Below are 15,147 nucleotides of genomic sequence, written 5' to 3'. Positions count from 1 at the left end.
ACAATTGAAAAAAAGGGTAAAGTGCAGAAACAGCATGTGAAAAAGTAAATACACTCTTACTGCTTCCATAGGAAGTAAGCAGATAAGAACCATCCAGCTTCTGCTACTGAAATGCCATTGATTTATTGATTACCAGAAAATGTTACCATTCAAATGTGAGCCAAGAGGAAAGATGTCAGCAGTTATCTTAGGGAAGCAATTGTTGCTGCCCATCATTGCTGGCCATTTACTAACAACTTGGAGCATATAATTTAATATATTCTACAGATTATTCACACGTGCAAAACATTCAGAAACCAGTTCTCCACACCAGTCTCCGATTTTCCCAGGAGTGAACATCCCAGTAACTCCTCTCCTGCCAGGACCAGGCACTGCTTAATCCCAGATTCTACAGGTCTCAGTTAGCACATTACATTTTAAAGTTCATGACGAAATAACTAGAAAAAGACCATTTGTAACATTGTAACAACATTTGTAACTTTGTTGGAAGTGCTTCCGTAATACTGTATGTGCTGCCATGTTTTTGGGAAATTCCAAACACAGCATTTGAATGGATGGATGCCGAAGAAAAGTTCTTCCTCAGTTTACAATAAATTGAAATCTACATTTCCCCTCCCCAAACCACGCTTCTCCATCAGATCTTTGTTAATGCTTGTCAGCTTTTGCTTTAATCTGTCACTTGCGATGTAAGCTCCCGTTTTATCCAGTATGTCTGGAAGCTGACCGATCTCCTCTGCTGTAGCAGTAGAAAGCCAGGTGTTGATCTTCCCATAAAGCGCTGAGAAATGGTCCTGTGAAGTTCCAGGTTGCTTTTTGCCATTCTGAGATAGGAGCATGTGCACGATTCGACGCAGCCTTTTGTGGTTCATCTTATGGTGAACGAAGAGTGCTGGGACTATTTCCTTGAGGTAGAGAGCTCCGTCTGCACAGAAAGGGTGAGATACGCAATCAGCACACAGTAATACACACACAAACGCAAAAAAAAAACACAACAAAAAACTTATATCAATAAACAAGTCATTAGGAAAATACTCTGCTTAGTATGGAGCCATTAATAGTTTTACAGAATTGTATAGGCCATGGGTAAGTACCTGCAATTTTAAAAATCAATGCTGCTGTTGATAACCCATGGACAAGGACACGTGGCTCCTTGTAGCACCCTATAATGTAATAATTTCCTGAAAATGTAATAACGCCTGAAAATGTAATAAAATTAGCACTTGACTCAATTGAAAATGTAATAAAACCCAATAATGTAATAACTTGACCAATAATGTAATAAAATATCCCGACTGATATTGTAACATTTTTACCGATAATGTAATACCTTATTACGTTATTGGGAATTTATTACATTTTTAGGTGGGCCTTTTTTTTTCTCCAAAACTGATAATGTAATACTTGACAGATAATGTAATATATATGTTCATTTTCAGTCCAGAGTTCTACATTTTGTGTTTTAAGAATCTAAGAAGGTTATATACACTGGATTTGAAACACCAGAATGACTATTGGGTTAAATTGCAGACTTTGAGTATCATGTAATACATTCCCAATAATCTAATAATGTATTACATTATTGGTAAAAATGTTAGTACAATATCAGTCAGGATATTTTATTACATTATTGGTCAAGTTATTACATTATTGGGTTTTATTACATTTTTAATTGAGTAAAGTGCACATTTTATTACATTTGCAGGCGTTATTACATTTTCAGGAAATTATTACATTATGGTGCTACACTCCTTCATGTCTATTTTCCATGCGGGTCTAGAATCACTTTTAGTCTGGCCTGTCTCGCAGGACCAGTTGGCTTAGGGAGACTGTACAGAGACAACATAGTTGCAGGGATCATCGGATCACGCAACCTCCTCACCCACAACAAGGTAGCGATTCAAAAACGGCTGTTTTTCCAACCATCAGATTCAAACCATGAGGCGCGATCAAGCGGGGAAATAAATGTTTCACCAAAACGTGGTGTAGTGGGGGTGGGGTGCAGTCAAACCCACCAACATGTCTTCCCTAAATGAATTGGGTCTAGGGAATCTAGGATGGGCTCACCCATCAATGGAGCTAAGGTTGCTGAGAATAGAATAGAAAGCCTTTATACAGTTATATATATAGCAGCTCCTTGAAGGGACCTATTATGAAAAACACGTTTTTTTTCTTGCTTTAACATATATAAAGTGGTCTCGCCTCAGCCTGCCAACTCAGAGAAGGAGGAAAGAAACCAAATTCTGCAATGTCTGTACAGCAGCCCGGATGAGCCGTCCAGTGTGATGTGGATCTACGAGCCGTTCAGATTCTGCTCCCGTCATTACGTAACGACAGAGTGATTTATATCGGTTGGTCTCGCCATTTTTTGGTAGCGGTGTATCGCGTCATACAGGCAGCCAATCAGCACAGAGCCTCATTATCATAGCCCCGCCCACTCAGAATCCCGCATAGATAATGAGGTTAGAGAATGGGAAGATAAAGACATGGTTCAGAGGCTGAATTTCTAATTTATATAGCAAAAACAATCAAAAGCTTGTTTTTAAGACATTCAAGGCCTGTTTAAAATAGATATTAGATCCCATAATAGGTCCCCTTAAAAGCGCACAAACGTGGTAAACATAAAGTACAAAACGTAACACAATGTGCATGACACGGTGTGCACAAACAAGTCAGCGTACATAAAAGGGCAGCAGCACTTCAACGGGAAGTGGATATTGCACAGATGAATGTGTGCATAGAGTAATTGCAGTAGCTGCAGTGCAGGTTGGGTTGAGTGCAGGTTAGAGTTCAGATTGGAGACAGTTCTGGGAAAAGGCTGTTTCTGGAACTGTTTGTCCTGCTGCGTTTAGCCCCACAAGTGGGATCCGGCATGAGTGTTAACTAGGAGTGTAACGATACACTAATCTCTCGATACGGTACGATACACGATATTGAGGTCACAATAACGATACAATACGATATTATAGCAGTATTTTTTTAACAACCTTGAATGGGGAACATATGACTGGAAAAAATTGTCTTTTATTTGAAAGACACAAAATACAAAACAATGCTGTGCGTTTGCCCTAGTGTTACAGTTTTTAATGATTTATAACTGTTTAAGTTTTAAAGAGAAAGCCAGGACAACCATTTTCCACAAACTAAACTAAAAGTAAATGTCAGGTTTGCTTTATGCATCTTCAGTTTCATACAAGTACAAATATTTTGCCACAAACTAAATAGTTTTTCTCATTTGACTTTTTTCTTTTCCAGAAATTTAACAACTAAAATTAAATAAATAAATAAAAGTAAATAAATACATACAATTTTACATCATAAAAAGGATTGATTCATGCTCACCTTATAAGTGTAAGAGGAGATTTATTTTTGTTAAGAAGTTTATTTTGGTAATTCATGGTTCATTATTTTATAATATATTCTTTATATTCTGATGTAAATCAGGGACTATAATGACACTAGTCAGTTTATCTGTAGTTGTTAATATGTTTTAGATTGGGCGGAGTGATACGCCACAGTACAGCATTAGGTGTTGTGTTGATGTTCTAAAATCCTACACTGTTGAGGGACATTAAAGTACACTGGAGCTCACGCAGAAGTTGCCCGCATGTTTATCCTACTCACGAGTCACGACCCGAAAAAGGTTTAATTTAATAAGGTAAGGCTCAACTCTACACCAGCCTTACATAAGTAAAGGTTCAGAGCTCAAAACTGTCCCGCAAAACGGGACTACCTTCTTCTGAGCGGAGTAAGATTTTGGTCCGCGCGGTCGGATGCGCGTTACTAGTCAACACAATGGATTAATATTAATAATCCAATATCGCGATACACTTTGTCACCTCCATGACACGTATCGTGATGTTTTTGTATCGCAAAATTTCGTGGCACGATATATTGTTACACCCCTAGTGTTAACATTTGAGATGTTCTTGGATCTGCTAAAGCAATGGGGTGTAGAGGTCAGCTAGACAGGGAAGAGGGCAGCTGATAATCCTCATTGTAATAATCCTCTTCTGTAAATTTTGGAAAATGTTGGGCCGTGTAGAGAAATCGCAGGGCAGTTTCAAACCCGATACACATTGCTGGATTTACAATCATATTTTCTGTGTATGTTAGTCTGACAATAATGAGTTTGGATTGTTTGATTTTAGTCGGAATAAGATTTTGATGCATTTTAAAAATGCAAGCCGGTTTAATTCAAACTAATCCAAATATTTTTTTTCATGTTATGTAAACATAATAAAGATATAAATAAAGATCTTACACTTTTTGTAACATTTTCTTTCAGGGACTACTGATTGCTTTGCCATCTAACTGCCAGGAAATGCTTTATTAGCTTATTATTCAGCTTTACTGACAGTAGAAACTGAAAATACAACATCCAGAACCCACAGACCAGTGCTCAGTCAAGCTTTTGGGTGATTTCTAATTAAAGTGGAAAGAAGTCAAAGTTTTTGAATGTCTGCATCACAAGTTTTAGTAGGCCTCACGTAATCACTAAGTCACAACTAAAAATTCCCATCCATTTGAAATCAAAAGTGAAATATTTTACTCTTTTATTGACTTTGCCATTGATGAGCTCAAATGTATGTTATCATATATGTGAAATATTTTACTGTTTTATTGACTTTGCCATTGATGAACTCAAATGTATGTTATCATATATCTTGTTTCTCTACATGTCACCACTTTCTGCATCCTAGCGTGTTCAATTCTGACCTCTTCTTAATAAGCTTTTACCGGTACTTGGAAAACTTTTTCAAAGTAGAAATCTTACCTTTGAGCGTTTCACTGTTTGCACACACACTGTCGTGCCACGTGGACCCCCTCAGCACGGTCTGCAGCCCTGCGTCGCTGCAGTTCTTATGCTCTGTACAGTCGAGCTGAGCAGAGGAAATGTTGGAGTAGGTGCCAGCAGGGCAAATATGACACGCTGTGTCTTTCTCAGCTGTACCTGGAGGAGAACCACAAACGTCGGATTAACAACAAAGATCAAAGATCCAAAAACAACAAGTCAGTGCTTTTGAAAACAGTGAACCATCACTGCTTTTTGGGCATCAAGGGAACTCCTTGATATCAGTTACTCTATTTATTTATTTATTTACGGATCCCCATTACTCCTCACTGCAGTGAAGACTATTCTTCCTGGGGTCCAACATTTCACTCATAAAACAATAAAATATAATCCTTACAATACAATTAAAACATAACAAAATCTAAACAAAAATGACCTGAGATGTTATGGAATTCAACCCTTAAATTGTTGAAACCAGCCAGAACCAAACAACAAAAATATTCAATTTTACACACTCAGAATAAACCAAGAATTTCAGAATAAACCAACTAACTAAAACTGACTTCCTTGCTAAGTACTGCTTTTCCTAATTTATTTTGGAATCTAGCTTTATTGTTTATCATGGTTAAATGTGGTTGGAGCTTATTCCAATATGTTACTGCTCTCTACATTGTAGCCCTCTTAGTACATTAGTTCTTGGTAGAGGAAGAGTAAAGTGAACACCTGCATGTTTTAAGACAAATAGTGGTTCTCTCATCATATGTTTAAGCTCTTCACTAGTTTTGTTGATCAAAACTGTCCAGTTTATCAAGTTGATGGTCTCAGTCAGTGTCAGCTTTATTTATAGAGCACATATAAAAGCCTATAAGTGCTTCACAGTAAACAGTACAGAAGAGTATTAGGGCCATGCAGGAGAAAAATATTTGAGAGGGGAAGATCTTTTTTTTATTGTGCACTTTGAGAAAAAAGTCGAAATGTCGAGATTAATGTTGAAATACAATTTCAAGAATAAAGTTGAAATTTCGTGAATAAAGTCGAAATTTTGACTTTTTTCTCGAAATTGTGCTTCAACATTAATCTCGACATTTCTCGAAATTGTACTTCAACATTATTCTCGACATTTCGACTTTTTTCTCGAAATTGTACTTCAACATTAATCTCGACATTTCGACTTTTTTCTCGAAATTCTACTTCAACATTAATCTCGACATTTCGACTTTTTTCTCGAAGTGCATAATGAAAAAAAAAAAAATTCCTCCTCTAAGATATTATTTTTATTTTTTCTCTTTTCCAGTTTATCAAGTTAATGGTCTCAGTCAGACTCAGCTTTATTTATAGAGCACATATAAAATCCTATAAGTGCTTCACAGTAAAAAAGTACAGAAGAGTATTAGGGCCATGCAGGAGAAAAATATTTGAGAGGGGAAGATTTTTTTTTATTGTGCACTTTGAGAAAAAAGTCGAAATGTCGAGAATAATGTTGAAATACAATTTCAAGAATAAAGTAGAAATTTCGACTTTTTTCTTGAAATTGTGCTTCAACATTATTCTCAACATTTCGATTTTTTCTCTAAGTGCATAATGAAAAAAAAAAACTTCCTCCTCTAAAATATTATTTTTATTTTTCTCCTCATCACCAAAACAATAGAATAAACAAGAAAAACGTGTTGATTTTGACAGAAAGTCACCAAAATAGAACTTACCTTTGCTGAGCACCCCTTGCCCGGTGGGACACTCGCTGTGCGTCACGCACATGTCGTGCTGCGGGTGATAGTAGAAGCCCTGCCGGCACTCGCACTGGCAGTCGCTGTCCGCCGTGCACGCCTTCTTCAGCACCTGCTGGTGTCCGCAGACCCCGCAGCGCAGACACCGGCCCATGTAGTTCCACAGCTCCGTGAAGGAGCCCGCGGGACACGGCGCGCACTCGCTGGGCGTCCGGGCGGTGCAGGGGGCGCGGAGGAAGGTCCCGGGCGGACACCCAGCGCAGAGCAGCCGCTCGCCCGTCCCCGGGTCCGAGCTCTCGTAGGTGAGCGGCGCGGCGCCTCCCGCCGGGGCGGCGCGCAGGGACAGCAGGGCCAAGAGACAAAGCTGCAGGAGAGAAAAAAAAAAAAATATAAAAATATATAAATATATATATATATAAAATCAATTTGTAGCAACAAGAAGCGCAGAATAGTCCCTAAGAATATATCCGGAGCAAGGAAATTAAACACATCTGCATTATATGAAAAAAAAAAAAAAAAAAAAGAAAAACACAGAAGAGAGAAGTGTCTTTCGCAGGCGCGTTGTTCAGACTGATTGCAGTTCGAGTCCTCACACGCACCAGCTCCAAGTGTCTCCACCTACCATTCCGTAATGATGGGAGGCCTGATGAAGTCAGGGACATGATGCGCTTACTGGTCCTTTTCCTGCTTTATAGTCCTGGAGGCCGACGCCCAGGAAACCTTGGAAATCTTTTGATTCCTTGACGTCGTGACATGTGCGTTAGTAACTCGGATGTTTACAGGAACTGGGAGTACCGATTGAATTATTATCCAGACCACTGGCTTTCTTTTTTTCTTTCTTTCAGGCTTTTAAGCTGACTTTTGGACCACGACACACCTGCAAATATTTTTTTTTTAAATATATATTTACGGAAATTAAGCCATTATGACATGAAATATGTCTTACATCCGCAGATTTAGTCAATTTGGAAGCTGTACATGCAAAATAACAATTACAAATGTTATTTTAATCTACTAGAGTAGAGTTTGTCCTGTCGATAAACATGTTTATCCAATACAAGGCAAATGGATATCTGTCTTATTTTATAATTTTGTTTTCCTGCTAGAAACCTTAAAAATCAAGAATATTTGCTCTTTCTCTCTAGAAAACAACTGAAGAACCAAACGAAGAACTCAAAACCAAGTGTTAAGACTTTTATCAAATGGCTTAAATGTGTTTGTGAAGATTTTACCATTCAACTGCTTTCTCTCAGTAAGAACCTCTTCCTATTTTTTTCCAAAGTCCTTTATGTGGCGAGGCGTAGTGCCGAGGGGGAAGTTGTCCAACAACGCCACCTGGGGAATTGCACCCCAGGAAATAATCTCGACTCGGTACTGGGTCTACTATGAGGTCACACAGATTCGTTACACCAAGTTAAAAGAGGACATGAGACGGACTTCCAAAAATATATACATTATTTTTATTAACAATGGTTTACTATATTTAAAATGAACATGTTCTCTGCAATCCGAGTGTCTGCGATAACCACAGTAAGTTAAGGGGGAAATAAACAAAAAAAAACAAAAAAAAGGGGGAACAGGGCCAAACTCAGGGAGGCGGACAGAGTAAAGAAACTTAAAATACTCAATACTACAAACCAAACCACCACGTGCCACAGCAACTTAAGGGATGTGAGATGGGGACCACCACCACCGCAACCAGAAACAAACAATGGCGTGGAAGACAGAGTGAAAACGGAGCGGCTGCACCAAGGCTGGAGGCCGCAGAGGTTTAACATGGATGGCCGTGATGGTCAGCAATAAGCTGTGCATCCTCGGAGCGCAGGAGGAGAGACAAAACCGCTGCAGATTCCGCAGCTACAGAAGGACAGAGCAGAGGGCAACAGCTGTTAGCATAGGGCTACTATAGCTAACAAAGATTAATAAAAAAAAAAAGAGCATGCTTACTGATAAAGAGCTTTAACACTCACGATCCAGTCCCAGTCTGCAAAACAGCAGAGAGGGGACACCACTAGGGTTGCCACCCGTCCCGTAAAATACGGAATTGTCCTTTATTTGAGAAAAAAATGTTGCGTCCCGTATTGAACTAATACGGGACACGATTTGTACTGTATTTTCCTTAACTTTTACACCATATTCTAGTTGAATTATTGAAATAAATTAACCTTTACACCACATTCTAGTTGAATTATTGAAATAAATTAACTTTTACACCATATTCTAGTTGAATTATTGAAATAAGTTAACTTTTACACTATTTGCTAGTTGAATTATTGAAATAAATTAACTTTTACACTATTTGCTAGTTGAATTATTGAAATAAATTAACTTTTACACTATTTGCTAGTTGAATTATTGAAATAAATTAACTTTTACACTATTTGCTAGTTGAATTATTGAAATAAATTAACTTTTACACCATATTCTTCACCTGTAGGCTATATAATACATCTTGGCTGATGTGGACATACATAGAATAGGAGGATATTTCAGTTACTAGTATGGTTGGTTGTCTGTACAGTCATGCAAGTTCAATGCTATTAAAGCACTTTAAACTTTAAATCAAAGCATTTTGTTTTTTCATATAAAATAAACACTTTTATGCAATTTAGAAGTTTTGGGGCTTTTTTTTGGCTCCTGCGCTGCTGAAATCAGGGCGGCCCTTATTTCTATTTCTGAAAGGTGGCAACCCTAGACACCACACTTCCTCCAGCTGCAACCCAACTGACACGACCAACATTGAGAATAACAAAATCACGGCGGTTGTTACACCATAATGTGCCATAACGTTGACACACGCACACTTACCTTGCGAACGACCAAACAATAATCACGCCAGCACCAAGCAAACAGAGCACGCCAAACATCTGGAGCACGCCGACACAGCCTTTCCAGGTCAAAGCCAGGGACAGAATGTGTCCCGCAGGAGCGCAGTGTTTAAACAGGTGATGCCAATGAACAATCAAGCACCTGTGATGCCGATTGAGTGGGAGGGGGTGGAACAGAGCAACACCCGACCTGCCACATTTAGACTTTTTTGCGGAGTCTTCCTTTTTCAGAAAAAAGTCAACAGAAACAGAGAAACTCACAACTGACATGTTTAGTTGACATGTTTAGTGCTTTCTTAGAATCTAGAGACCCACACTTATAATGTACTAAACACCTATTTTTTTCTGTATAAATACGACTGGATCGATGACCACCAGGGTTTCAGACAAATGTACCTTTGGCCGAAAAATATTGTACGTGATATAATAAAGCTTGTATTAACACTTGATTTTGTTATCTGGTTTTCTTATGGTACACCAGACCAACGAACACGCAGATCTATGGGCAGAAATTTGTATGTTTTTCTTCCATAACAGAAATGGCATGACAACAATATATGTGAAACTATTACAGAAAAGCAGTCAGAGCTCCTCCCCACTGAAACCATAACAAGTGCACGTGATTTTTTGTTTCGAAACCACATTTCCCCCAAAGCAAGGGCTCATGATGTCAATAAACAAAACACATGGCCCTCCCTGTCTCCCAGAAGCTCAGACACACCTTTTACATTCCTTCATCTTCTATCCTGCGGGAAAACAATTTAACCACACTACCATGCACTTTCTCTAGCTATACTTTCGATTGTGTTTTCTGTTTAAACTTATAATTGTCCTTTTCCATTTAGAAATTTTTAGGAATTTTTAGGAATTGTCTTTAAATACAATTAATTTTTGTTCTTAAAACTTAAAACAATGTAAACTTCATTGTTTTAAGTTATTTTATTTTCATTTTTTGCATTCAATGTATTTTATTGCACTAAACTGTTTTTTATTCTGTAAAGCACTTTGTGACAAATGTCTGTAAAAAGCGCTATATAAATAAACTTTACTTACTTACTTACTTACTTTAATGTTATGTGGTATATTATAAAATTCGAATTTTTGGTGAATCCATCTACACAACTCGTTGTTTTATGTTTCACATCTGAAAATATAACCCTTAAAAAATAATGACATTCTTTATGTCCATAAGTTAGATTCCCCTTTATTGCACGTGTCGACCATTGTCAACCACTGATGCACGACCCCAGTTCCTAAAATAATCCGATTGTGGTGTAAAATTTAGATGAAGACAAAATGCAATGGTTTGCAAATCTCATAAACACATATTTTATGAATAATAGAATGCAGAAAACATATAAGATGTTTATCATCTCATGAAAAATATTCCCTTATTTAGGAGCATGGCAACATAGTCTTAAAAAAGTTGTGACGTGGACAACAACAAACTGGAAACGTAAGTGGTATTGAAAAGAAACATCTAGAGGGACATCTTGCTTCTCCAGAGGTTAATTGTCAACGGCTGAATGACTTGATCTGATTTAAAAAGTGTATGTTAGACAGAAAGAATCTCTCAGAACAAAGAGAATGAGAAACGTTCACCACACACTACGCAGAAACAACCTTATCTCTAAACTGAAACAATTTTAGAATCATATTTAACAGCAGAACTTTGTAGAGACTTTGAATATCCGCTAATGTGTGATACATAATATCATGAAAACATTGCGTTAATAATGTGAAAGCTCTCCTTTGGACAAGATCGAAAGTCAACACCTGATGCACACACGTCTGATGGTACGAGGACATGATACTCCTATATTGTACTTATTAAATTCAATTCAATTTTATCTATATAGCGTCTATTACAACAGAAGTTGTCTCTAGGCGCTTTCCAGAGACCCAGAACATGACTCGAGAGGAATTATTACATAAACATAACATAAACAATGGCAGGTAAAAACTCCCCTAGTGGGAGAAAAACCTGAAGCCAAACAGTGGCAAGGAAAAACTCCCCTTTAGGAGGGAGGAAACCTTGAGCAGGACCTGGATCATAAGGGGGGACCCAGCTGGGATGAGCAGGAAAAGAGTCACTGGATTTGGATAAGGAGAAAATGATGTTAGCTGAGGCCCTAAATAAAAGTAGGAATTAGTAATCTCTTTGCCTTTGTTCATGAAGATAAAGAAGTGATGAAAGAGTCTGATGAGGCCTGTTTGAATCTCTGTCTGGGACCATGCTGGTAAGTTTGTTGGCCTCTGCTAGGTGTTAGGGAAGATGGCATCTGGAGCTTGCAAGAACGTACCCTGGGTCTGCTGAAGGTGGCACTGCTGGTTTGGCTTTGGTCGCTTTTTTGTAGGTAAGCTAATGGAGGTTGTTGTGTTGGTGGTAGCTATGTGGTAGGGAACGTGATATAAATTGTTGAGTTGGTGTTGGGGTGAGCAGGGTGGATGGCCCGGACCGGTGGGGGAGGTTTTCCGTTCCAATCGGACCACCCTCCCTGGCCTTGTCTCCTCTTCCCTGCTCTCTCTGATGGAAACATAAGGTGCGTTTCCATTAGTGGGGGTTCCAAGTTATTTGTTGGGGACCCATTACCAAGAACAGCCTTTACGAAAGTGGCCTTCAGGAACCTTTATGGCAGGGTTGGGCAACTTCGGTCCTCAAAGTGCTCCAGTCCTGCTGCTTTAGTTGTTTCCCTGCCGCTGCACACCGTGATACAAGTAGCTGTGTCAATAATTGAGCTCTGCAGACCATCGTAGCGAGTTGGTAATGGCTGTTAATTAGAATCAGGTGTGTCAATGCAGGGAAATAAGGCCAACACACAGCCAAAGTTCCGGGGGCCATCCTCGAGGCCGGGCAGACCGGCGAGAAAGCTCCGGAGGACGCCTACGGGGCCGGGCCAACCGGAGAGTCAGTTCGGGGGGCCAACCCCGGAACCGGACTCGGGACCAGGCACATCGGCCAGAGGGCCGTTCTCGGGGCTGGGCAGATCCATCCAGGATTGCTGTCAGGAAGCGGAACAGAGACGGGCGGGACCGCCACGGGAACAGGGACTGGCTGGGGGGGGGCCTGGGTCCTCGGAGCTGGCTTGGGGGGAGCCCGGGTCCTCGGCGCTTGCTGGGGGGGGGCCCGGGTCCTCGGCGCTGGCTGAGGGGTGACTGGGACCATCACCGAAGCAGGAACGGGAGGAGGAGCTGGAACAAACCGGGGCTGGGGCCGACGCAGTCGTCGTTGTCTCTCCTGAGCCTGCAGGCTCCTGGGCCCACCCAGAACCAGGAGCGTTCCCAAAAAGGGGTCCCAATACTCCTCCTCGGCCCAGCGCATGTTCTTGGCCGATTCTCGGCAGAAGAACTCCAGCAGCGTGAGGCGCTCTCTCGCTGGGTCCATAGGGTCGGTCCGTTCTGTTAGGATGAGGTTTGCTGAGGACCCAAGCACAGGAGAGAGGGAGGCCGGAGGCAGGAGTTCTCAAAAAACCAAGGATTTATTCCAGAAAAACCAGAAGCGCTGCAGAGCAGGATCACAGGCTGAACAAAAACAGGAATCCAAAAAACCAGGGGAAACATGGAGGGAACAAACAGTACAGACCGACAGGGAACAAGGGAATGACAAGACCAGATATACACAGGGGATAACGAGACACGACGAGACACAAGTGCAGACAATCAGGGCAAATGGGAAACAGGAGGGACAGAACTGAAACTCACAAACTGGGGGGAAGTGTCAAAACCTGACATACGGTTGCATTTCAGCTTTTGAAGAAACAACACATTCAATCGTGTGCATTATGTGGAAAATTGCCTCCTTCGGAGCTTTTCAACTAGCCACACCATTATCATTTCTGGTGGGAGCAGAACACCACTAATACATTGGTAAAGCACTCATTTGCACTGCACATAAAAGTGTGTGGTAAACTTACTTTGCCGTGTTTGGGTGTAGGAAAGCATGTCATTTGGAATACAGGCAACGTCATGTTTTATGATCTAGTTGCTGCTAAAATAAAGTGACAGGGTTGTCCCACATCCTAGCATGTTCCCTCTGAGGTCAGGCAGTGCAATGCTCAGAGAAGATTTTGCCTGAAAATGTTCCTTATAAATGAATGCCTGCAAACTAAGGCACTGTCATAAAGAAGTGAGGGACAGAAAACAATTGTTTAATTTTAACTCTAAAGGTGGCTTTTATAAGCTATAATCACAAGGTTGACTCACTCACTGCTTCTGCATGGTGTTGCTGTTTTTGTAAATAGATAATAATTATGGTGTATTACATCATTTGTTGACCTGAACCAACCTTTGAGACTAAGTGAGAACCAAATAAATATTTCTACCACAAACCCAGCCCCATCCTCCAGCCCAGCCCAGCCTCTGGTCTGCTTCACAGCCAATCAGGCGAGAAGCCAGCTCAGGAGGACGAAGTTCAGGAAGGCAGCATGGTTCGGACGGAAACTACTCCGGACTGCTCATGGACTTTGCAGACCAGCTCCGTCAGGTGATCATGCGTATATTCAGCCCGAGCCTCAGTCTGGAGAGGGTTCCTGAACTGTGGAAGACTTCCTGCGTGGTTCCAGTGCCAAAGACTGCACACCTTGGGGAGCCCAACCACTACAGACCTGTGACCCGGTGGCCTGGACCCCCTGCAGTTCCCCTACCGTTTCCATCAGGGTGGATGACGCTGTCGTCTGTCTGCAGCACCAAACCCTCTCTCACCTGGAGCATGCAGGAAACACTGTGATAGTCATGTTTTTAGACTTGCATGTTGCAGTGCGTTCAACAGCATCCAGCCTGCATTACAGAGAGGGAAGCCGGAGGCAGCCGGAGTAGACAACCAGCTGACTGCATGGCCCATCAACTACCTGACTAATAGACCACAGTATGTCAGGCTTCATGACTGTGTGTCTGATGTAGTAGTCTGTAGCACGGGGCACCGCAGGGCACTGTTCTCTCCCTCTACCTGTTTAGCCTGTACACTTCAGACTTCAGGACCATTGCCACTTACAAAAGTTCTCAGATGGTACGGCCATCATTGGATGTGTATCAGAAGGAAACAAGGAGTAATAGAAGGGGGTCATTAATGATTTTGTTAGCTGGTGTGAGGGGAATGCCGTGCACATTAAAGGAAGCAAGTCAAGGAGATTGTCATAGACTTCAGGAGGAAGTCCCCCTCCATCACACCGGTGAACATCCAGGGAAAACACATTGAGACGATGGACTCTTACAACTACCTGGGTGTTCACCTCAACAATGAACTGGACAGGACCACAAACGTCCTGTATAAGAAGGGCCGGAATCGACTCCACCAGCTGAGGAGACTGAGGTCCTTCATGGTCTGCAGGACACTGCTAAAGACTTTTTATGACTCAGTTGTAGCATCTGCCTTTTTCTATGCAGTGGTCTGCCCGGGGGGTGGATGCACCGACAGTGACGGGAGCAGGACTGACAAACTGGTGCGGAGGTCTGGCTCTGCGCTGGGATGCCCTCTGGAGTCTGTGGTGGGGGTGGGCGGGAGGAGGACAACACAAATCACCCACTGCATGAGACCGTAGGTGTACTGAGTACACCTTCAGTCAGAAACCAAAACGCCCCGTTTCAGGAAAGATTGCCTTCGCTGGTCATTCATCCCAGCAGCAGTTATATGTATGATATACTGTAGGTATGTCCCATTTATAGATATTATTTGTTTGCACATCTCCACAACCCTCCATCCATAATGTATACTTTGTATGCTTGTGCATAGAATCCAAGCAACCGTTGTACATAGTATTGTGGGATGTATACATATATCAGAATCAGAATCAGAATCAGAAAAGGG

General features: G+C 41.2%; 1 protein-coding gene across 1 annotated transcript; it reads right to left on the bottom strand.

Moving 5' to 3' along the window:
- Positions 1 to 473: 473 nt before the first annotated feature.
- On the bottom strand, positions 474 to 12,729 carry LOC133460839 (tumor necrosis factor receptor superfamily member 6B-like). Its single transcript, XM_061741602.1, has 6 exons — positions 12,548 to 12,729; positions 9,325 to 9,486; positions 8,487 to 8,500; positions 6,496 to 6,912; positions 4,775 to 4,951; positions 474 to 922 (listed from the first exon to the last, which is right to left on the bottom strand). The coding sequence occupies exons 1-6, from the start codon at positions 12,727 to 12,729 to the stop codon at positions 585 to 587; spliced, it is 1,290 nt and encodes a 429-aa protein (XP_061597586.1). The 3' UTR covers positions 474 to 584.
- Between the last annotated feature and the right edge of the window lie 2,418 nt (positions 12,730 to 15,147).

This window comes from Cololabis saira, chromosome 15 (assembly GCF_033807715.1).
Source record: "Cololabis saira isolate AMF1-May2022 chromosome 15, fColSai1.1, whole genome shotgun sequence".
NCBI classification, from domain to species: domain Eukaryota; kingdom Metazoa; phylum Chordata; class Actinopteri; order Beloniformes; family Belonidae; genus Cololabis; species Cololabis saira.
Note: the sequence above shows the minus strand (reverse complement) of the source record. Positions and strands in the feature narration are given on the sequence as shown.